The following is a 25,584-nucleotide window of genomic DNA, read 5'->3' on the forward strand; positions in this document are numbered from 1 at the left end:
TTCGCCACTGGTGAAGAGTAAATATGGCAAACAGTTAACACTAAGCACCCTACTGGTGACTGCAGAAAGGAATCGAACGGAGAACTTCCTACTGCAAATAATAATAACCATATTCACAAAGGTCTATATTTATCCTTCTCTGCAGTCCCACGACCTACAGCTTCAACTACGCATTTGCTATTTGGAATCGAATTGAGAACTTCTTACTGCAAATAATAATAATAAGCATATTCACAAGGGTCTATATTTATCCTTCTCTGCAGTCCCACGACCTATAGCTGCAACTACGCATTTACTATTGAAATTCACGTCATTGAGTGGCCAATCGTTATTCAGAATCGTGCTTTGTCCTTTCTTCCTCGCGCCTGAAGGTCGCAATCAGTCACGGTGCGTTAACAAACGATCCAGATTCATGTCCTCTAACCAGGAACATTACACAATAAATTGATTGGCTGAGATACGTATATATTATATATAAGCAATTGAGCGCCTTCCACAAGGTGAAGATAGCTAGGTGGTTTTTGTTGAGTTCATAGTGCAGTGAAATCGTCTGATACTGTGTTCTCATACTTCTCACTCTTAGGACCTTCGGTGAGTAGCAATGTTCTTGGTAACGAAATTTACCGGTCTTCGTAGCAGAGTGATCAAGTCAGAGGTCCTAAGTTCGAAGCCCACTCAAGATTGGAAGCATCATTGTGTTTTTTTGTTCATTCACCGTTTAAATCAGATCTTCATCTCCATCGTCGCGATTAAGGGCGATTCTGAGGGAGGCACTGGCAGTGCTGTCCTTGATATCTACTAAATACACGTATATTAACCCTTCGCTCCTAATTTTATTTGCAAAAGACTCTGATAATCTTAAGTGTTGGTATTTAACCTAAATAAAAGGTTTATTCATCGTTCAGTCAAAACGTTTTACAAGGTTAAGAGAACATGATCAAAGTTCATTCTTCATGTTCCTGTTAACATGGCCATGGATATTGTCAGGCTTTTGATAATTTCATTACTTTGTAAATCCCTTTGCCAAGTTCACAAACACAGGTTAGACTATACACTTATCCTTCTGATACTGGTTGTCTGCGACACGTTAAAGAGCTGACAAAATTAAAAAAATGGACGAACTTAAAATTCCAAAGTTAAGTTTAAGAAATATACAGGGGTGATTCTTATAGAACCGGCCTGATGAATTTCCTATGCTGCAGGTGATGCATATAACAGCTGACAATTACGACATAATAATCCGTGGGCTGTGTCGAGTCGAATCGTGTGCAGATGATTTGACAGGTGGCAGCACTTATGCTACAAGTTTAAAGGTGCACATAGTGGTGCATTTGCGAATGTGTTTCTGCGGATACTTTCAACACATACTCTGATCATAGTGAGCAATAAACGGCATACTATCCAAGGTACGTCATGTACGAATTACAATAATATCTGTTTGATATGTTTCATATTACAGCTCACTTTGTCAAGCCCCGTTCTATAAGAATTACCTTGTACAATTTTAATGCAATGTTCAGAACATTATATGCCCTCATACCACACAACAAAGTAAATTAACGAAACACTTTTTGTGTATGAAATTTCCTTTACATATGAAGTTAATAAAGGCTTCCGTTTGTATCCATTAATGAAAATTTGTTTGCGACTTTCGACAGTTCAACCTCCTTGGTCTCCGGTATTCAAAGCCGAACTATGGGGTGTTGATTTTCCCAGGAGGAAGCGCTTGGATTCAGATAATCTGAATCAGATTACTTCTTGCTCTTGTAGATTCTTCGGTTTGCACAGCACATTCCTTCACTATTGCTTTCGCGATTTCTTCTCCAACCATTTCTATAAGGTGTCATTGTGTTCCTGTATCAATTAAAATTCTCTGTGGGGTCTGTGGTCTGTGCCCCGTCCACACTGATTTGTGATTGTTGCTTCATCACTCCAATCTAATCAAATCATTCGTCCTCGTCGCCGTTATCCCTGGAAAGTGACAGAAAAATAATCTGAAGTAATTTCGACCTCTAGTGTTGCCAGTTTAAGGTGATATTCCTCTAAAATGGCACTTTTTCACTTAACCCATATAATCATCAGTCTCAAACCCATCAAATGGTGGGCGTCCCCCATGGCGCAGTGGTAGCGTCTTTGCCTTGTAAGCAAGGGGTCTCGGGTTCGATACCCGGTGGAGACACATAGTGGTTCGGATCCCACTTTAAACTGTAGGTCCAGTCCCGATTAGCCTTACTGTGCATAAAGTGGACTTAAAACAACAACAACTCAAACCCATCAAATGGTGCACCTGACCCCTATTGATTCATTTAGTTTATTTCAGTTAGCTTTTGTGCCACTGTTGGCTAATTGCGAAGATGGGGATGAGTAATGATATGATGAAATTGATGAATGGACACTCACAAACACCCATGCCCAGGCTGGGATTCGAACCCGGGATCCCTGGCGTCGTAGCGCGATGTGCGTGCTAACCACTCCGCCACGGGGACCGGCCCCAATTGGTGGCAAATGATAGAATAACATGGAATCAGTCATCAGTCGTCAAACTATGAACCATCGATAATTTCTTACATATATTTCTCGCCCAAAAGTGGTATTCTGAAGAGAAAAAGAAAGTGATGCTAGCGTGTGCCATTTATTAATTTATAGAATTTTCCGCATGAAATAAACTGATGTTTCTCGTGTTCGATACCCGGTGGAGGCTCATAGTGGTTCGGATCCCACTTTAAACTGTAGGTCCAGTCCCGATTAGCCTTACTGTGCATAAAGTGACTTAAGATATGAAATCAATCAACCAAATCCACATATTCTACGAGCACGTGGAAAGGTTCTATGAACAGATCGATGTATACAATTCATGCTCAATCATTCGAAAAAAAGAAAGTCGTAATACGCCGAAATATATATAAAAAAATCTCTGGCCACAAGCACAACTGTAATTTTCTCCTGACTGCACACCAAATTTTCCCTAAGATAACTGGCAACACACTGAATGTTTCGCTCTTGCGTCTCTGCCTGGTCTATGGAACAAGATGGATTCTCTCAAAGGTAACACGAACATTTCTTTCAGTCTCTTTCAGTTAGCATTTCTGGTACCAGCGATCAAGATGGAGGACGATACAATCGTGATCTCTGGAATATCAGGTCGCTATCCTGAGTGCGACAATATGAACGAGTTCAGGGACAAGTTGATGAACAAGGAAGACCTCGTAACAGCCGATGAAAGAAGATGGAAACCAGGTAAGAGCAAAAATGTATCTGTTTCTCCAGGGAGTCCAGTGAAAATTTCCGCTATTTCTCAATTTGGTACGTGAACAATTGTTACAGCAGTATCAAGAACATTTAGATGTTGGCACATTCTAGCATTTGTATTAGAGAACAGACTGAAAGGCACAATTACAGCCTTTTTTTATTTTCAGCATGATTATATTTTGCTTATAAAGAATCTTCCTTTAATACCTTAAAGCTGACTATTGCGTAAAAGGGCACATGGCCCCTTGAGTTGTGATTGCCCGTCCAGCATGATGAATATTAGAAATCATCTTTCGATATAGGTGCGGACTATTGGGAGTGTGTTGGAACCAATTCCTCACAAACCTTAAGCAAACCATACAAATAGACCAAAGGATATCAGCAAAAAAGCCGAATGGAAAACCTTGTAAAAGAGGAGAGGAAACTAACATTATTTCTTTAGAATTAGCATGTCAAAGTAAAGGAACTCTGCTCCTTTTCTCCATGCCAACCAGAATAGGGTAGCATCAGTGATGCCAACGGCAAAAAAATTATTCTCGCTTCATTGGTTTATTTTCATGTGACTTTGAATAGTTAATCAGTCTTCATATAACATTATCGTTGAACACATTATTACCAAATGTACCATAAATACGAAATGGTGTCAAACACATTACAAATGAATGCACTCGAGCTCCGATACAGATTTAGATCTATCTTAAGTTAGGACAGTGTCGTGTCCTAACAAGGGAGGAGAGACAGGAGGCAGAGAGAGAAAAGTAAAGAAGAGAGAAAGAGTGCATGAAAAGTATGATAAAACAACAGTTCCAAAGTGGTCTGGTAGGCAATACTTCAGGAAAGGTTCCTAAAAGAATAGAGCTGGGAAACGTTACAGCTCCCAACCCGTACAATTCTATAATTCAAACACTATCTCAATCAGCGGACTTTCTTTGTGAAATATTTAACAAATATATGGAGCGCAAGGCAAGGATATTCTCAAATTGAAAATATATCATTTTGCTTTCTCTCTTAAGTATTTCATCACTGAATCATGCATATCATAGCAGCAATTGACATAGTCTTTTAGAAAGAAAAGTAGCTTAAAGAAATACAAAATGCAAATCCGCTGGATATTAGATTATAACAACTGGATCAGCTTTACTTCAAGTAAAGTACTTTAGCGAAAGAAGAACTTGGAAACATGACAGAAACAGGAAGATTGATCGATTGATTGATTGATTGATTGACTTTATTTTACTTTGCTTTTGTGCCACTTCTGGCTAATTTGCGAAGATGGGGATGAGTTATGATATGATGAAATTGATGAAATGGACACTCACAAACATCCATGCCCAGGCCAGGATTCGAACCCGGGATTCCTGGCGTCGTAGCGCGATGTGCTAACCACTCCGCCACGGGGACCGGCAGAAACAGGAATATCAGAAGAAACGAGGCATGGATTGGAGCACGCGAAAAATTGACGAAAGATAGGATTATCTATCTATCTACCTTCACACAATAAGTGCATACGATAAAGAACATTAAATAATGAAGTAAGAATTAAAACTGAATAAGATAATAACGAGGAATTCATAGAAATGTTATCTGCCTTGTACACATAGAAATGTAACAGTATAAAGTTACCAATGAAATCATTGATGCACATAGTTCATTTGTTGTATATAATTTAATTTTTGCCAATATTTTTGCTAATCATAATTTTTTTTTGCAGGCTGCCCGGATACTCCTGATCGATCAGGGAAAATAAACGCCTTGGAGAAATTCGATGCGCAATTCTTTGGCCTGCCAAAAAGCTATGCGGATAGGTGCGACCCGCAACTGAGAAAGCTGCATGAGCTGGCGTACGAAGCCATTGTAGACGCAGGTAAGGATGCATGTAACTGTGACTAGAACATAGTCATTGAGGGGCTAATTGATAGGTACCAAATGTTATTAATTTTCTAAGCTTAGAAACATTATATGGTAGAGATGATTACTGCTGCCTTCCCGTCACAGATGCAGACGACAGTATTGGCGGTAGGAGGAAGGCCACAGAGTTACACTTAAATTCCGGTAACGATCTGTGGCTGAAATTTAAAATCCATTGCCAGTTGTATTTCAGCAAACTCCTTTTCCTCGGTGGGTTCAGAATTCGATCCCTGGTGGAGGAACATAGTACTGTGGTTTGGATCCCACCTAATTGTAGATTCAGTCCCCCCCTCTGGTCTATCTGGGCATCAAGTGAACTTGAAGCAACTTTGACAACTCCTTTTTCAATTGACATTTTCTTCGTTTAACAGATGCGCACTTCTCGAAACAGAGTTTACGTCCTGCTCATGTCATTAGAAGTATGAATTCAAATTCCACATATAGTAGAATATATTTTAATTTTATGGCCTCGTTGCAATTTTTTAAGACTGCGCAGCTGTGCAAAAGTGCATGGGTTTGGAGATGTCTGCCCAAGTTTTGTCTCTGAAGTAGTTACAACGTCCTCTATCACATCCACGGGAGTAATTTCCTCATTGCTCGACACAGGTCTATGTCTGCGAACAGGTGCACGTGTTGCCATCAAAATATAAATACGTTTGTTTCCAGAAGGTTAGTACTTCAGAACGCAGATATCGTATAGTGGATCTACAAAACGGTATTACGCGTTACTATGGGAATTCTTGCAAGTAACTAATGATGACCCCTCTCATATTAAGTCAATCAGTGTTCATGAAAGTGAAACATAATTGAAAAGATCAACTTGTTCTTCACCTGGGTACTAGCGAAAACATTCAGAGAAAAAGATAATTAATATAAAGATGGCAACACACTGCAACGCACTATTTGTGGCACCCTATGTGAATATACGTATATGTGTACGGTACACGTCATAAAATTTACCCTTTTGTTATGCAGGCATCAACCCATCAACTTTAGTAGGGAAGAAAGTTGGAGTGTTCACAGGAGTGTGTTGCTACGACTCCTTGTTATGTGTCACCATGCACGAGGACATAGAGCCGACAGGCGTTGATCTCATTGGCAACAGCAACTCCATGCTGTCCAATAGGCTCTCGTTTTTCTTCGGACTGACAGGTGAGTACCTTAATGTGAACATGAGGTCACACACTACAACAATCGTTCTGAACAATGTATCGTTCTGTACCTAGAGTATAATCACAATAAAAAAAATTAGTTGTAATTCAGACGCGAAACTACAAACACACGCAAGCAAAGTAATGAAATGTTAACGAAAGGTTTTTAGTGATACCTTCTCTGTCCTGGAATCAACTTCGAGTTCTCCAGAACACGTTATTCACCAACAGAGATCCTTGAAATGTACGCGATATGTTAAATTATGTGTTTTGGTTGTGTTAACTTTAGAGCAGTGATGGAAGTGAGGGGGGATGCGAGGGGTGGTATTCGTCCAGCTAGCAAAGTTTTCGCAAAACATTCCCCCAACCTTGCTCAGGCACCATGTTAAACAATAGGAGCATTGCATTGAGGGCCTCCCCGATGGCGCAGTGGTAGCGTCGTCGCATTGTAATCAAGGGGTCCAGGGTTCAATACCCGGTGGAGGCACATAGTGGTTGGATCCCACTTTAAACTGTAGGTCCAGTCCCGATTAGCCTTACTGTGCATAAAGTGGACAAAAAACATCAAATCACATCAAATCAAATAGGAGTATTGCTTGATTGATTGATTTTGATTGGTGGACTAATCCGACTCTGATTTGGAGTAGACCCCTTCCGGTCTTTATCTATGTATATGTTACTGTAAGATTCGTTGTGAAGTTTTGGATTGTTCAAGATTCCAGATGCAAAGAATGATAAGACAATTGTTTTTCACACAGGACCGAGTTTTTCAGTGGATACTGCCTGCTCGTCCAGTAGCACGGCCTTCCATCAGGCAGTGCTGGCTATGAAGGCAGGACTATGCGAGTCGGCATTAGTTGCAGGCTGCAACGTTACCCTCCTCCCTCACGTGGCCATGAGGTTCTACTTGTTGGGTGTTCTCTGCGATGACGGTCTCTGCAAAGTGTTCGATGAAAAAGGTAATGAATCCTCCTGTCATTTCCTTGCACTGAATTCCAAATACTTTAATTCTTCTTTGAAACTATACTATGTTGTACTTTTCGCTGTTTAATTTTTTGTCAAAGAAGCAAGTGCACTCTTTTTATTATCATAGCCCTCATAGTCAATATGTGTAACTTTCTTCCTATCATACTGATATTCTAAGGTGTTCTTATTCTTCCCACATGCCTTGTTTTCAACATTTCTTGCCTATTCCTCGGAATAATGTTGCCATTCATTTCAGCATTTGGTCTTCCTTTCCTCATCCTCCCCTCAAATCCTGTTCGAAAAACATCTTACTGACTCAATGATATAGACAGACCTTTGACTTCCTAATGTCCTTGTTCCTTCATGTCTTTCTTTAAACACATGATTTACTTTCCATTCACTTTCTACTCTAACATTAACATCTCACTTCAATTCTCTTTCTCTCTTAGATAGTACTGGAGATGTAGACAAATTTTATCATAAACGTAACAAATTCTAATTGTTTCCCTTAATGCCTGCAATATCCCATTGGTAAAGTTACACAGTAATGCACGGTAATACAGAAGACTTAAGGAAAAGGCTAGAGTTGGTGTTTAGAATAGAGAATTACACATCCAATAGCTAATCTAAACTTAGCAATTGCACGAGTAAATAGTATTGATTGTTCTCTACGGGTATTCGCTTAAAAATTGAAGGGTCTAGTGGAAAGGGGGGTTGGTGGTATCCCTCACCACGGCCGAAATGTAGGTAGCGATCAGTGTTTGGAAGTAACTAGTTACAAGTAACTCAGTTACAAGTAACAGTTACTTTTTTGAAGAAATGTAACTCTAACTAGTTACTTTTAAAACCAAGTAGCTGTAACTGTAACAGAGTTACTTTTTTCCAATAGAAGTAACGTTTCAACAGTTACTTTTACAGTTACTTTATGACACTTAAGTTGCTATATAAGTGTCGTAAATTATTGGTGATTTAGGACTTAAAGTGAACCAGAACCATCGATAAACTACCAGTTTCTGCTGCGGTACAAATGTCGATCCTTTGTTACATTAATTCCTGCACACAACAGAATAGGAAAAGAGAAAGTTGTTGAACTAAATTTGTTTGATTTGATTTTTGATTTGATTTAGTTTATTTTACTTCGCGTTTTGTGCCTCTTGGCTAATTTGCGAAGATGGGGATGAGTGATGAAATGATGAAATTGATGAATGGACATTCACAAACAACCAAGCCCGACCGGGATTCGAACCCGGGACCCTTGGCGTCGCAGCGCGATGTGCTAACCACTCGGCCACAGGGTCGGGCTTGAACTAAATTTGTCTCCTTTCCGTGGCCAGTCGGTAGGCTCTGGGTTCCAGTCATTTCAGAGTGGCAGGTTTATTGCATGCTTCATCTTCCGTTTGGTAGTTCTCAATTCCAAAGCGATATGCATATCTTGGAAGAGGGGTGGATTTCCCAGAAGCAGGAAGATGAGATTAGGTGAATGATTCTTTCCTGTTGCTGTTAGTTTTCCATTATCAGTTGTGTGGTGTGAAGTGTGTCTAGTTTCTGTAGTTTGTTCATCTGTGGCCTCATAATTGTCCCCCTTGTGTAAGCAGCATCCAATAGTTTATTTCTTTTTTATTACAATTAGTAATCGATTTGTGTAATTGTATGCAAGAAAATTTCCAGTGGAAAGTAACTGTAAAATTGTAACTGAGTTACTTTTTAAAACTAGTAACTGTAACTCTGTTACTTTTTTTAAGCAAGTAATTGTAACTAGTTACATTTTAAAAAGTAACTTTCCGAACACTGGTAGCGATGTACTATGTATGCTCACATCAACTGCTGGCAGTTTGCGAAACGAGCAGAGCGCGGCATAGCGCCAGTCATATCGACGCCAAGTTGTACCACCGTAATCAGGGTTCAACTTCGGCCATGGTGAGCACCCTTCAATTAGTAGTGACCCGTGCCAACTCAGAAACTTCTTCAGTTGAGATGTTTCTTTTAACGAGACGCATAGTTTCCAAATGTGCAACAGTAACACGGATTTCTGTCTTTCAGCTGACGGATACGCAAGAAGCGAAGCGTGCGTTGTCATGGTTCTGCAGAAGAAGAAAGATGCGAAACGCATATACGCAGACGTTCTTCACGCAGAAATAAACTGCGATGGGTACAAGAACGAAGGGATCAATTTTCCCTCCAGGCATCTTCAGAGAAATCTTCTTGCGGAAACGTACAAGGAATGCGGCATCGATCCAACAGCTGTGGAGTACGTAGAGGCGCATGGGACAGGAACCAGGGTACGTGTTGCAAATATTCTCAGCTTGCTGGCATTTATCCTCAGCCGCAGGGGCGTCGGAATCGGGAGAAATAAGGGGCATGTTATTCTTCCTACAACTCAGAAAAATGCCTAGATAAACAAAGTGGTATTGATTGATATTAAAAATTATTATGGGTGCCCCTGCGTACAGTAAAACCTCGTTAATCCGGACCCCGGTAAGCCGAACTTCGCTTAATCCGGACAGGTAAAAGGCAAAATAATAATAATAAAAAAAAAGCAGAATGCAAGGTTTTAAATGTGGCTAGAAGTCAACAATCGCATTCGTCATATTGCTCTTGCCTTAACACACAAATGTTTGTAGTCGAACAACATTCAGCAACAAGTTTGTAAAAAACACAGCCCCTATACGTACTGTATAGTGCATTTAGGCCCATGCCCTTTAAGTACACCATAATAAAAGTGTTTTGTTGCTATAAACGGAGTTTTAATGCACTTTCTACTGTTCTTTTAGGTTATTTCAGTTAATTCGGACTTTCTTTAAACCGGTCAACTTATCCCCCCCCGTTAGTCCGGATTAACGAGGTTTTACTGTAATTTCAGTCAGAGAACTACAAGAGGCGCATTCCACTCAAAGTTGTCCTACTCCATGTAAATAACAAAATGAATTAATCTGAAAATTATTGTTTTTAATTTCATTATGGTTTAAATGTTTGTGTATGCGTATAATTTGCATATTTGATCAAAAAAATATTAGCATCTGCAACCTATATGCTTCACAAACAAATGAAGTCAAATTTTTTGCTATATTTTTAAAATGTCACACAAGTAATACATATCCATTCATGTTTTTCATGCATTCAGGTTATGTCATCACGCTCAAGTTGTTTTAATTTGTTAGCAGACACCACAGAGTATACTTCATATTTATATTAAATCAGTTCATTGTGAATATTTTAACACAATCTCATATCTAGAAACTTACATTTTGTGTGTGAAATGTCACATACGTATAACGCTGGAATGCCCCAAGAACATATACGTTATCTATGACAAATGTTATGCAGGTGAAATGCTTGTAAAGAGAAAATAAATCAAATCGTAGAATTAAAATCACTACTTCATGGATTGAAAAGCAAATAGCCACACAGAGGATTACACTTGCTGCAGGCAACAAGTGCCTCGACTGTTTTCCAAGGTATCCACGAACTTTGTGGTGTAATTCAGGACCATCAGATAATTCTAAAATTCTTGACTTTTTGAAGTTGTGTCATAATTCTATTTATTTATGTAGCCCGTCTAGAGCTGCCACAGTCATCTTTTTAAAAATGTGCCATCACTACCCGAGAGTTTGTATCATAAAATCATTATCATCATATAATCACATGTTCATTTCATTAATAGCTTACGAAATCAGGCACATGGTTTATTCATGAGTAAATAATATGATGTTCATTGTGTGATTGATTGTAGTATGGCACCAAGGCTACTTCCGATTTAGATGTTGAACAAAATGAATAAATGGGACAAGTTAGCATCTTTTTACTGGCTACTTTTTACTACCTTGGCACCATTCTCAAATAAAACTAGCCAAGCATAAGTACACTATCAACCAATCAACAGAGGGCGCAACATGACTCTGAGGGCCCAAGCTAGATCTTAGTACAAGAACTTAGTATTAGGCAATTTGCTAAACCTAGAAATTAGCTAAATCCACCAGAAGATATAATAATATAGCTTAATTTTGACTAAAATAGTCTACTAATATTAATCACCCTAATAAGAGAATTGTATTAATCACCCTAGTACGAGGGTTTTAGAATTCGTAGCATGATTAGACAATTTGCTAGACCTAGAAGATATGAAAATATAACTTCATTTTGGTCAAAATAGACCATAGTATCAATTGGCCTTGAACAAGGTCCTTCGGTGTGTCCACCCGAAACTTCAATATCTTGAAAGTTTATATTTCAAGTCATAAAACGCGTTATTCTGGACAGGACTGAAGCAGAGACAAAATTCACATAGATATTTTGTAGTGCACATCAGAGCCACAGTGGCGTTGTAGGCAATAATTCCCTTACATGGTACTCCACCGTTGTGGTGGTACGTACTCCCTGCATCTCGGAAGATGTTGCAGAAAACGTTCAGAGATCTCTATTGCAGCCATGTGTTTGCCACAGCGTCCTTTCAACACACTCCTGCTTGCCGAAACTGATCACACCAATTAATCATAGTCAAAAATGTCAGGTCATTATTTAAGGTATGGTGGTAGTTTATTTTAATTGGATTGCCTGGTTGTCTTTCTGCGTACCACAATACAACTTATTCTCCCTAGCTCAGAGTGGCCATTTCAGAAAGTCGTTGATTACAGCGCCACTGCAACTCTGATGAGCTTTGTGAGCCTCTTCTTCCGTTACATCAACAATCACTGCCGTATAATCGGAAAGACAAAAACAATAGGTTGAAAATTGTGGTACTCTGCATAGTATTCCCAAGATGCAAAAATGTGAGTATAGGAATCTATCTCCCGTCTCGCTGCACAGGTTGGTGACTTGGAGGAGATATGGGCTCTGGAAGAGGTCTTCTGCGAGAATCGAACCGACCCTCTTCTGGTTGGTTCTGTGAAGAGCAACATGGGGCACAGCGAAGGGGCCTCCGGAGTGTGCTCCATCAGCAAACTTATCATCGCTCTGGAATCGGGTTTGATTCCACCCAATCTGAATTTCGACACGCCTAAGCCAGAGATGACAGGGCTGCTCAACGGAAAGATTAAGGTGAGGCGGAGTATTCTTTACCTTCTTGGCTAAGGGTGTGACCTGAACTGATAACTAGTTAGACATGAGAGAACAAGATGCAGAAACGAAGCGAAGTACTATGTAATTTCATAAAGGTGGTTCATAGAACCTATGTTCTTCATCGAGAAACTATAGACTAAAGAGGAAAGTATAAACCAGTGACTATAAGACATGATATGGCTATAAGAGTACGCGTAACCTATGGTAGATTATATGGACTCATAGTTTACATGATCTACTTAGACAATGTAGCCTACAATAAAAATTAAGTAACAGCAATTCTTTGAAAGGAAAATATCATTTTTCCAATCAAGTTTTGAGATGAGAACAATATTATTACAAAAACAAATTCCCCTATTCTCTTTCATGCATCAACTGTTGGGAAAATGTAAGATGTTGACACGTGCGAATCTTGAGACAAAAATAGTATATTTTTCAATAAATCACGAAAATATTTCATATATTCTTCTCGAGACTTAGTAGAAAAGTATTTGTAACTGTAAGAAATACAACTCCAACCCCCGCCCCCCCCCTGAGATTCGAAATATACAGTTTAAATAAGATTGATGCCACAAGTTGTTTTAGTTCGACAAAAGGAGGACGACCAAAATTAACTGTGACATTACTGTTTTCTCTATTAACACTTACGTGACAAATCAATTCGATCTGTCATGTAACTCGAGTTGATTCTGTAGTGAGTGCAGACAGAAAGCGAATCGTTTCTTTTACAGTGTACAATTTTTAATATCAATAAAATTTCACTCTTGTCTTGAAAAGTAATCAATTTCTCGGGCACAGCCGGACCCCGATGTTGTTGTTGTTGTTGATGATGATTTAGTTTATTTTACGTCTATTTCTATCACATTTGGCTAATCGCGACGATTGGGATTAATGGGATGAGTAGAGCTAGGATTTGCAAATAATTACATATTCTATTCCTTTCTAGATACGTACATACCTTGAACACGAAAATGTCAACGAATTATGTAACTGACATCATTTTGCATAAGTTTTATGTTACATATTTTTACATATTTGCCCGGATATTACATATTTTACATATTCACTAATTTACTTTACATAAAACAACATATTTCGGCAACTTTTTCCTATCTTGATCCTTTTTCCTATATTTTCGATCTCTGAAACATGATGAAGAAAGTTTGTATCTCATGTGATGTCATATTTTCTAATCAATGATATGCATAGTGCTTACGGTCACCTAAAATTAACTGCCAAGTCGAAAGACACGCTGAAAACAAAAAAAAATTACTGGAACTGTTATTTGTCGAAAGATGCTAGAATTTCTCTCCCCTACCCTTTCTGTTTACATATTTTCGTTTCGCTTTTAGGTTTAGGCAAAGCACATAGAATCTTGGCATCGGTGGACAAGAAAGCTACTTTCCTGTGCGTAGCGAGTTACACAATATGTTCCCTTGTACAAAAAAGTACAAAAGTAGCTATGTATTTTCATTCGATTGTTCTTTCTGTACACGCTTTCTTTTTACAATTTGTTTCGAAAGTTATGAAGAGCTCTCGTACATATTTACATATTCTACAATAATTTGCAATGTGAAAAGTAATTAATAGTTGATAAAATTGGTTTCTTAAATATGTGCACGTTGCAGTGCTTTATTGAGTTTATAAATTTGATACAAATTTTAATTTGAACAAGTTATGTCTTTAAAATTACGTTGAATATGTTCAAATAAAATAAATATCTAGTAGAATTCTTCAAATTGCTTGGATACTCGATTATTATTAATATTGCATATTCTACGATACTACATATTTAGCTACATATCCTTTTGATAATAGATATTTTGGTACATATTTTATCAATTATCGTTACATATTTATGTACATATTTTGTACTTTGATATTACATAAAAATCCGGGCTCTAGTGATGAGAGTAATGAAATAACGGCCACAAACAGATATGAATGGCACAAAACAAACCTCCACAAAGGGTTATATTGACTTGTTGGGTCAAAGCACCAGAGCCTCGATAGCGTGTCAAATGCCACCCAAGTGTTATCGTATCAATTCTATACAATTTCATACATTTTATTTATGACCACAAAGGTAATTACTCTCGATTCTTGTCTACCAGAATCACAGCCAGGAAGCAGTCGCTAGAAACCCCAAGTATTGCTGAGTAAAGATATTACTCGTACTTTGTGGGGCACCAGGTTAACAAACAACTTTGAGGAAGTAAAGATGTGCATCGACCTGGTGTTTACAACAGCAATCCTTGGAGGATATATAGTGTGCATTCCGATAGAGAGGGATCAGTGAGATCTGAACAGCGAGCAGGAGATTATAGACACGACTGGAGAGAGAGTGGTCTTGCTACGGACATCGGTCTGAAGGCCTGATGCAGGTCTAACACCAAAGGTAGTAGTGGAGTTACACTCTACCTAACTACGACATCGGAAAGAACGCGTCTATATTCTTCTTCCATACCACGAGACTTTGAGAACATCAGCTATTAGTTGAATCAGGTATTTTCCTAACATCATGCCGAGACAATCATAGTGACACTTAAAATCCAAATTAGAGTGTATTGTGTGTTCATTGCCATTCACTGCTATTCAAGTACAACCTCTCGCATAAGCGTTATTCGCCAAGCGAGTGTCTGAGATGCAAAGTGCTATCGCAACGCGAGGGAATCTAATGGTCCCAGGTTAAGATCCCTGCGTTCCTAAGGGAACGATACGGTATTACGTGGAAGCGAGGTTGACGTTTAAGAGCCCTCAGTGAAGATCTCTCCCCCTGAAGAGTTTACTAAACAGCAAGACCTTTTTCTAATCCTGACGTCTCCAAGTTATAAGACGTTACGTGTTATTTATCAATAAATATGTCCAGGAGCTGATAAAACATGACAAAATATATTTAAATAATTCTTGAAGCTTTCCTGGCGGCGAATGTTGAAGAGGTTTTCTCGGGCAATCAGTCAGGTGATTTCCGGATAGGCTTCCGAGCTTTCGAAAGCTAACGTCACTCTCATCTTCAAACCCTGAACATGAGACTGACGTTAGCTCTCGGAAGCCTATACAGAAATCACGTGGCTGATTGCCCGAGAAAACCTCTTCAAAAGATATTTATTTTTAATTTAAATACTCTCAAATAGTTTTTCTTACGTTATTGCCGGTCTCTGTAGGGAGCTCTTTATGTTTGAGTCCAGGATAAGGAATGAATCTGTGTTTTTGTTTGCCCGATCAGTTCGTCACGATTAACTCAACATGTTTCGTATTTTTTTATCAGGTGGTTACAGAGAAGACCCCTCTGAAAGGAGGAGCGCTGGTAGCTACCAGTTCTTTTGGCTTCGGAGGAGCAAACGTGCACATCGTCATGCGAGGAAACGGGAAGGTGAAGAAGGACACGAACATTGACGACGGAATGCCCCGGTTGGTTCTTCTCTCGGGAAGGACGGAGAGTGGGCTGCAGTCTACGATAGAGGAGGTAATGACAAAACAAACAGTAATGACCTTTCAAACCAAAGCAATACGTTGAAAATGCCAGAGATTCGTGGCAATTGGCACGTGTTACAGGGTTAAGTAGAAGGTTGCAAGTGGTAGGATATATTGGTAATTTACACGTCTTCATAGGACTTTCGAACTAAAGTGATAAATGGAAGGTGGCATGTGGTAAAATATACGTGTTAACTTTCGCGTGTCTCAAAACTTTCCCAATGTCTCCCAGATGACGTAATGATAACGCTTTTGCATTGTAATCAAAGGGTTCCAGGTTCGATAGCCGCTGGAGACACATAGTGGTTCGGTTCCCACCGTAAACTGTAGGTCCAGTCCAGATTAGCCTATCTGTGCATAAAGTGGACTTAAAATACAAACACGAAAGTTCTAAGTGGTAGGTGGCAAATGGTAAGATATATGTGGGAACACGTGTCTCATAGCTTTTACACTGAAGATATAACTTGTAGGTGGAAACTGGTAGGTGACACGGAAAATGAAATAGAAACACACTCAAAACCACTTCAAACTGTAGGTCCAGTCCAGATTAGCCTATTTGTGCATAAAGTGGACTTAAAATACAAACATCAAACACCAAAGAAATGGTGTTGGTGGTAAATGGTAAGATATGCGTGGCAACACTCGCGTGTCTCAGAGCTTGCACACAAGGTGATAAGTGATAAGTAGCACATGGTAATTGGTAAAAGTGTGTGGTAACTGACACGGGAAGTGAAATAGAAAGACTCATGAAGACTGCCAAAATACAAAAAAGAGCCCATCATTTAACAAAATGAGAATACGTGCAGGCGATAAAGGTATTTCCACCGATTTTATGCTCTAGTAATCCCAATTAATTACATGTAACCCTCACCTGTAGAGTTGTATCTTGATTGATTTGCTTTATTTTACTTCGCCTTTTGTGCCACTTTTGGCTAACTTGCGAAGATCAGAATGAGTGATGACATGATGAAATTGATGAATGGACACTCGCAAACATCCATGCCCAGGCCGGGATTCGAACCCGGGACTCCTGGGTTCGTAGTGTGATGTGCTAACCACTATGCCACGAGGGGCGTCCAGAGTTGTATCTTCTTGAACAAATACTGCACAAGATGAAAACTAAACAATTTTGTACAATGAGACCTTTGCTTCCAAGTTCATTCTAATAATAATAATTTTGATGTTCCTTTTTACTTACCACATGAAGATCGAGTCGATGCCACTGGATGATGAATTCCTCAGGATGCTGAGTGAAGTATTCTCCACGAATATCCAACGCCATCTCCACAGAGCTTACTTTGTACTGAATGGAACGAAACAAATCAAGGATATGCAGGTAAGTTGAGTTTTAATATGCACAGACATCGTGAGTCTGAAAATGTCTACTCAAAACGAGCTAGTACTTCCGGTTGCTTATTCTTTCACGACCAGATTATTTCTCAACTAATCGTATACTGGATATGGAAGTTCGATGATCTTGTTTTTATGTTTCGCCTTCTCTTCTAGTAGGATCCAAATCCATACCGTCCTACTAGCAACATGACGTCAGATGTGTTAGATTCAAGAAACTTTACTAACACTGCATAAATGTACCTCTATATGAATTCTTGGTTGTTCAGAAAAAGTCACATAAGTCACACATTGCCATTTTCAATTGCTTTTATTGAAGTCACACTGACTCAAAGAAAATATTTAAAGTATAATATTATATTGGGAATGTGTAAAGATTCTAAACAGTGATGATCCAACATGCATATCATGTCTGTAAAGTTCGTAATTGAAATAATAAACATAAAAAATTGTCTGCCTTGAAATATATTTTTTTACATAAGTGCTTTTTTTCCCGAACAGCCTGGAATTATCATATCGTAAATATTTAAACATCTTACAAGAAAAAGCTACGCGAATGTACAAGACAAGACCTATTCCATGTTCCTCATTTCTTCCAGTTTATTTCTGGTAAAACGAGACCAGTTTGGTTCGTATTCTCTGGAATGGGCAGCCAATGGACTGGAATGGGCAAGGGCCTGCTGAAGTTGAAGGTGTTTGCTGATGCTGTGGACAGGTGCCATAAAGTCCTCAAGCCCCATGGAGTGGACGTCTACGACATCATCACCACCAGCGACGAGAGGGTGTTCGACAACATCCTAAATTGCTTTGTTGGGATCGCCGTGATACAGGTAGGGGTTATGGGCGTTTTAGTTCAAACGTTTGACGAGATATGTTATCGGCAATGTTAGCATATGGTAGTTTGTGAAGAGATAAAACTTTAGTCATATGATATAAAATGGGTACAGATTAAGGACAATATAAGTAAAAGGACGATTGGAAACAATTCGTTTATAAAAAAAAAGTTGAAAGAGTATTGCCATATCGTACATAGGCGTATGATTAACACTGGGAAAAAATACAGTTTTTTGAAGCAACTATAAAATAAGTTCTGGTACATTTCAATTTAGATGGCGTAAAGAAATTTTAAGGTGGGGAGTAAAAGGCCAAAATGACCATAAATCGGACATTTGTGAAACATTTAAGTGGGATTATGCGAAGCAAAAAAATATATAAAGATGTGTGGGTGTGGATAAATCAGTAAGTTCAAGAAATCGAAAAAAGACAGGGAATATGTGTAGTGGCAAAAGAGAGAAAAAGAAAAAGAAATACAAACTGATAAAGGGGAGATAGAAACAAGAGATAATAAATAAGAGACTAAATGAAAACTGAATGATGCCGTAACAAAACAATAACTCAGATTGAAAAGCATGAGAAGTAGTAGTACAGGGAACGAAAAATAAAAAAAAGAAAGAAAGAGGACGAAAGAGTGAGAAATCGAAATATAAGTAATCAACCGAATGCAAGAAAATAGGCACGTAGAGCAGCACGGGTAAAACTGTAAAGTATATTTAATCCATTGTGGACTGATCTGTTAAAAACTTGATTTCCAAACACAGTCTCTCTTCTTTGAATCTCTCTGCATTTGTAGCTCTAAATTGATGTTATAGATCAACAAGAGGTCTTTAAATTGCATTGTATCATTCAGGTTGGTCTGGTGGATGTACTCCACTCACTTGGAATCCAACCAGAAGGAATAATCGGGCACTCCGTGGGGGAGCTGGGCTGTGCCTATGCAGACGGATGCTGCACGGCTGAGCAGATGGTTCTTGCCGCCTACTACAGAGGACGCGCATCCCTCGAGACTAAGCTTCAGAAGGGATTAATGGCTGCCGTGGGTAAGTTGACTGAAAATTTAAGCAGAAGAAACACTGTCCGCACAACACAGCATTATTTGCTTATCTTTGTCTCTGACATTTATTTAGAAAGATGTTATTGATGCTATTTATCGGCATTCATTTAAATGGTTAATTTCGTTCGTTCTTCTGGCTCAAACTACTCTCGACAAATGGAGTGTCTCCATCTCATTTCAGTTTCGGGGGGCCATCATAGATGACAAAATGTAACTATTAATTCCTAAAACAGAGTAATAACATATATTTTCCCACATGAAACAACACAAATAACCTATCAACAAATGAGCAACTCGGGAGAAAACTTGATACGCCTCAGAACTATGAAACCGAGAGAAACGCAGGTGATAGTTCGTCCATTACATTGTGGCTTATGGGTTACTCAGAAGTTCCCGTGCGTTTCTGGCTATCAGCGACTACTGAGGGAACTTCATTCACTATTGTACAGCAAGTAGAGACTGCAGGAACTGAATCCAATGTTAACTCAATTTTGAACGGGGTGTGAGTTATCAAATTTTACTCCCGAGCCGCTCAAATAATTTCGCCAGCTTCTCTCTTCAACTTGCTAAGTCTTAACGAGTCGCATCAAGAACAGTTTTGAGAATTGGGAGAAATTTCTATACACCTTCCACTCTAATTAAATAAAATCTTGAACAACACAAAACTTGTTTTATGATCTCAAATTTTGGAGACACGTCTCGTTCTTGGCATCGTCTCGAAAAGCACTAAAGGTTTTATATCTATCGCATTTTTACATCACTAGATACAAATGTGAACCATTTTGCAAGCAATTTACTCCAAGATACAGAAAGCTTAAAATATCTATAAGCATGGTGTTACCTTAGTAGTGGGAAAGTATATAGGATAAACTCAAGAAAGTATGAACCCCCCCCCAAGCAGATTTGTCTACACTTAAAACTAGCTCAACATGCCCATATGAGCTTTTTGCTTAAGTGTGGAACCCTGCCTAATCAAAGATTTTTGTAAAAAATGCCCTCGGGAATTTCTCGGAAAGTATGAACCTCCTCAGATTGATTTGTCTATACTTACAAAAGGCACTTCTGTGAGATTGTTGTCCATAAACTTGTCAAAAATATGCCCCTCTTGATATTTTTTTTAGCCATACTTAAAACTAGGCCAAGCTGCTTATAAGAGCCACCTACACACACACCCATACATATTTACTTCTGGTTTAAGTTCAATTGGATACCAGCTTCAATTTGTTTATTAAAAAAAATGCAATATGCAGAGACCCCTCTAGAATTGCTCCGTGACCCTCTCATTTCTTACATCATAAACATATGATTTTTCACCTATGAGAATAACACTACATATGGTGTCATCAGGTAATGCCTCATGGAATTCACAGATAATTTTAATGTTTGTCCTGTCATTCACCACAACTTGTTTTCTTTTTGAAGTGTTGATGACAAACATGGGCCTCTGTGCTTTGAATTCATCTGGTGTGTAATACATGTCAGTATTGCCAGTAGTGACCCTTTTGAATGCCGTAAATGCCTCATATAATTTGAGGAAATCATTCTTGGACATGTCTAAATTGTAATTTTCTCTAGGGAATACCTCATTTCTGCCATTTTTAAGATATATGTTCTTGATGTTGCAGTTATCAAATCTACTTGAATTTTTTCCCTGATTATTGTGTCTCCCAGTCTGAAACAGTACCACCACAAAATCAGGCATGTCATATTGAATACTGGAGAATGAATTTGTAGCATCAAACTCATAATAAGAACCAGATGCGGGCTTCTGTACACATTGATATGTATAAAATTGTAAAAGAACCTGTGGATTTTTTATTATATCAGCTTTGTATTTAAGAGCATAACTGGCCTCATATTCAACAACAGGGATTCTTAGCTCCATAGTCTGAATAATGCACTTGCCCTCATCAGGTAGGGTATTAGGCAGAGCTTCTCCTGTAGGGTTTAATGCGCTGTACCTCATCAAAGCATTATTATCATTGGCAGCTCTTCTAAATGTGATTCTTAAACCACCCTTCCACATAATATCTTTGTAATCTGAGAAGAATCCTGGCAACAGGCGCATGGGGAACAGTACAGTGTGGTTCTTAGATATAATTTTCTCACCAGCCTCAAATCCACCTATTTTGTAGTAAGAAGCCTCGGTTTTGGATAATTTTAATGTGGTCAAAGCTGTGGAGGTAATGCCGGGATAATCCACTCTGTTTATAACAACACCATGCTTTCTGATCTCAATTTCAGAGAACAGATGCGGTACAAAATTGTCTACCAATCTTATATTTGAATTTGCCGGATAATCTGTTCCATCGAGCTTTACAACATCAAATTTGATGTATAGATCTGCTCTGTGAGGGTGTATAAATCCATCCCCTACATCAAGATCAACTTCAATTTCTGTGTTGGGTTGATTTAAATTTGCAAATGTCCTCCTGTTTGGGGAGAATGATTGTAGCTCATAACTCTCAATATTTTCCATTTTTCTTGTATGTATTTTTATTTAAATATTAATCTCTATGATAGCAGTTGTTGTGGCTCCAGCAAAATCAACTAATTCTTCTTTTTCATTAGTGACCATCAACTCAATGTAATCTATTCTATTATGGCACACAGGAAAATATAATGTTGGGGATGGAGTGTAGATGATTGGCTCCATGAATTCGGAATTAGGTTTGAATGTTGCAATGATGCCGGTTTGTTTGTGAGTGCCTATGCCATTTGATTTGGTGATCATACCCTCCGCCACATTACAGTGAATATTCAGAGTCTCTATGGCTAAGAATTTGGGTATATTCATAGCAGTGTGTTTGATGGCTGGTTCAAGTTTTGTGTTGTTCTCAAATCCTAACAGTTCTCCTATAGTACCCAGATACACTGTTTCTGTAGCAGATACAATCTCTACTCTGTGAGTGACAGAATTTTGACTTAACACTATACCTCTGGGTAATTGAGCATTTAGAGTGGACAGATTATACTGCCCTGGAGTGATGACAAATTTTTGATCCCCTACTGCAATTTTGTTGTTGTGGTGTGTAATATTAGGGATCAAGTACATGCCATAAAATGCTCTGAGAGCTATTGTTTTGGGATACACTATGTCATCATGCAATTTGAGTTTCAATATTGAATTTTGGCTGGTGAGATGGAATACCCCCATGATGTTTCAGATACCACAAGGCTTTTTGAAAATTTTCAATTGATGGTTTATTTATTTGAGACATATATCTGAGAACAGATAAGCACAAATGTCCGCAATTAACATCTTTGAAGTTTTGAACACGGGCATTATTGTAATAAAGATTAGCTGATTTTAGATATTTTATTAAATTTTCAGGTGGAACACCTCCAAATGAATCAAACACAAATGCCTCATTGTTTAAATATTTAAGATAACAGATCCAGTGAGTGCCCTGATTTTTGTACTTATCCAAATTAACAATGCCACACTCTTTGTTGAGTGGTTGTTCTGGTAAAGAATCAGACATGTACACACCTCTAAAATTTTTGATGCCCAGTGGCTTGATTAAAGCTTCAATATCTTGGTTTGTAAGCGGCTCTTGTTTTTTTTAAACTTATTCATGGCTCTCTTAACACCTTTGCCTTTTTTCTCCATGGCCAGGTTATGGCGCTTCTGCTCATCTAATTCTGCCCTATTTTTCTTGGCATCTATTACTGTTTTTGCTATGGCAGCTGATCCCCCAGCCAAGCTCCCAACAGCCCCGAGAGCAGCTAAGATGGCCGGGATGGTAAATATGAATCCCCCTACATGTGATTTTTTCCTGGATTGTTGTAATTTTTTTAATTGGGGGGTACTAAGCAACAATTTCATACCATGTCCCTTGGCAATACAAGAGCTTTTTTTCTTGCGCTGCTTTTTGGTTAAAAGACTATCAATAGTTTTAAGAGATTTAAGACCTGCATAAGGTATTTGATACATAACACCCTTGGCCTTCATTGTAGGTTTATTATATACATATTCACAGCCCCCACCCCAGTTTTTGTTTGGTGCTCATAGCTATGGTGGTTCCCAATGCTGCTATTTTTTCACTTAAAGAAGCATCTTTGCTTACAAATCTACCAAATGCAGCCTCTTCTAATTTCTTGTCTGCAACATGTCTCTTGTCAAGATCAGAATGTGTGTTGTATGCTATGTCATGGTCTCTACAAGCAGCATCTAGGGGATTAACACCAGGGTCCCCTCTGTTTAATCTATGATCCAATTTTGTGCCTGGACCACAATACTGATAGCCTGGAATGTGTAGTTCAAATGGCAGCTTGTTTATAATGTCATTAACCAGGCCCCGGCCCTCAGAAATATTCCAAAATTTAGGTGGTAGAGTATTAATAATTTTTATAAGATATCCAATCCCCTTAGTGTCATTCACTATAAAATTAGACAATTGTGTGCTTATCATGTCCATAATTCCAACCTTTTCATTGTAAAAATTGTGGTTGCCAGCATTTTCCTCCCCAGCTATCACCAATAACCTATCTACAAGTTTCCTGACATCATCAACCCACACAAATTCTCTAGGCAGGGTGTTGTATTGTTTGATTCCACTGCCTGTCTTAATTTGTGACCATATGGGCTTGATTAAGTTGTTATATTTTGCTCCACTGCTCGACTTGACTCTTTTTTGTGTGGGATCATTGTTCTGGTATAGAGCATCTGATTTTATTAATATTTCTTTGTAATATTCATAATCTTGATCTGTATAGCTGCCAGGCCTTTTCCTAGTCATCAGTTCCCACAACCCAGGTGTGCCGGGGTACTTAACAAAAGCACCTTTTTCTCCGAGACGAGATTCTGAATAAACAATCAGATCATCCCCCATAAATGTTACTCTGAAATTGCCAATTCTATGTATGATACTGCCATCAAGCTCTGTGTCAGCATATAAGCCAAACACCTCATCTTTGTTGTCTTTAGGTGTGGTTAAATATTTTTGAGCAAGAAGACCCAATTCAATAGGATCCTGAGTAGCTTCAATTCTTCTAGGAGCAATAGGACTAGGTGTATGAATACTGGAAAGTGGGGTGATTGGATAATCTAATATGTTCCTTGCAGCTACAGGTACAAGCTCTGTGATCAAATTTTGATTTTGCTCTGTAACAGTTTTGATATTCTTACCTAATTCACTAATAGCATCAATTACAGGCTGTTCTGTTTGTTTGTGTTTTTCATAAATTCCCCGGTTCTCTGATTTCCATCCCTTAAATCTTTTTACAAGATAATCTCTTAATTTAAGATCATCAATTATTGGCCTTTTCATGTTTATTTATTTATATTTCAATGTCTAGAAAATTGTTGATTTTATTTCTGTATTTGCCGCTATTGGGTTTCCTTGTCATATCAATTGTGACAAACCCATAACTGTCCTGGTTCCAGCACCAACTGCAAAACTTGGGAAAATCATTGTAGCTCAAGTCCCCACCTACATATTCATCATGTATGTGTTTGAGGTTGGTATGATCTTGATGAAACACACATATAAAATTGCTGTTGTCTCGGATCAGTTGCTTCGGTATTTTAGAAAAAGTCTGTGCCAGGTAGAAGCAATCAATGTTTTTGTGTCGGCCCTGTGTAAAGAAATTTCTAACCTTGTTTTGATTATCCAGTATAATGTCATCAAACACAACAACAGAATTATCGAGACATTCATGAAGTGGCTTAACATCTGGTTCAAAAGTGGCTATATCCAATCCATCATATAGCTTCATCAGCTGCTGATATTTTAATTGTTCCAAGCTCTTAGAGAAGATATACAAGTGCCTGTTTTTCCAGTCTAACCAGTTGGGTGCCAATAAAAAATTATCAACCATTAGTGTAGTTTTACCACAAGCAGATGGCCCAACAATAAGACACCTAATATTATCAGGTAGCAATTTGCCATTTCTCTTATTTTGTTGTTCAGGTTCTGGCAGCCTTTTTATAACATCCCAGGTGCTCATATTATCACTTTGTCTGCATCGATCCAGCTGTGTTCCGGAAGTCCTAGCCATTTGACAAATAACTTGTTGCCTTTTCTGCGGATGATTTTTTCTATGAGATATGTGTCAGGCTGTTTAGTTTTGCTGAGTTCTTCTTCATAGAATCGGCCTTTGAGAATTTCTCCTCGATGATCTTTTATTATATATGTGTTAAGGGTCCCGGGTTTAACTTGAACCACTGTAAATAATTCAGTGCTCCAGTTTCTTGTAAAGCCTCTTTTGAATAAGTGCTTATATTTCCTGATTCTTACTTGTTCACCCACCCTGTATTTGGCCTTTCTTGTTGTTGGCTGGTATCTAGGATAATAAACAGTCCTGATCAATTTTTGCTCATCAGATGAAGTTACTTCACAGGGTTTCATGTTGATTGTGGAATGGACCGAGTTGTTATATTTATGTAGAAGTTCTGGAAGAATATTTATCCATTTATAATTACCTTGGAGGGTAAATTGTTTATACATAAGATTTTTTAGGGTTTTGTTGAATCTCTCTACAATTGAGGCTTTGAGATCACTGTAACTCGAGTAATGTTTTATTGCCTGGCTTTTA

General features: G+C 38.5%; 1 protein-coding gene across 1 annotated transcript in view; it reads left to right on the top strand.

The window, feature by feature from the left end:
* Positions 1 to 505: 505 nt before the first annotated feature.
* Positions 506 to 25,584, top strand: part of LOC145985666 (fatty acid synthase-like) — an 82,839-nt gene continuing 57,760 nt past the window's right edge. Inside the window, exons 1-11 of the mRNA XM_083119738.1 lie at positions 506 to 591; positions 3,068 to 3,237; positions 4,961 to 5,113; positions 6,133 to 6,309; positions 7,067 to 7,267; positions 9,315 to 9,553; positions 12,078 to 12,308; positions 15,598 to 15,795; positions 17,011 to 17,139; positions 17,753 to 17,983; positions 18,841 to 19,030. Of these exons, the coding sequence (XP_082975864.1) occupies positions 3,105 to 3,237; positions 4,961 to 5,113; positions 6,133 to 6,309; positions 7,067 to 7,267; positions 9,315 to 9,553; positions 12,078 to 12,308; positions 15,598 to 15,795; positions 17,011 to 17,139; positions 17,753 to 17,983; positions 18,841 to 19,030 (1,882 nt within the window). The 5' untranslated portion in view covers positions 506 to 591; positions 3,068 to 3,104. The remainder of the gene's footprint in view (positions 592 to 3,067; positions 3,238 to 4,960; positions 5,114 to 6,132; positions 6,310 to 7,066; positions 7,268 to 9,314; positions 9,554 to 12,077; positions 12,309 to 15,597; positions 15,796 to 17,010; positions 17,140 to 17,752; positions 17,984 to 18,840; positions 19,031 to 25,584) is intronic.

The sequence above is a fragment of the Lepisma saccharinum genome, chromosome 1 (assembly GCF_977018435.1).
Source record: "Lepisma saccharinum chromosome 1, izLepSacc3.1, whole genome shotgun sequence".
NCBI classification, from domain to species: domain Eukaryota; kingdom Metazoa; phylum Arthropoda; class Insecta; order Zygentoma; family Lepismatidae; genus Lepisma; species Lepisma saccharinum.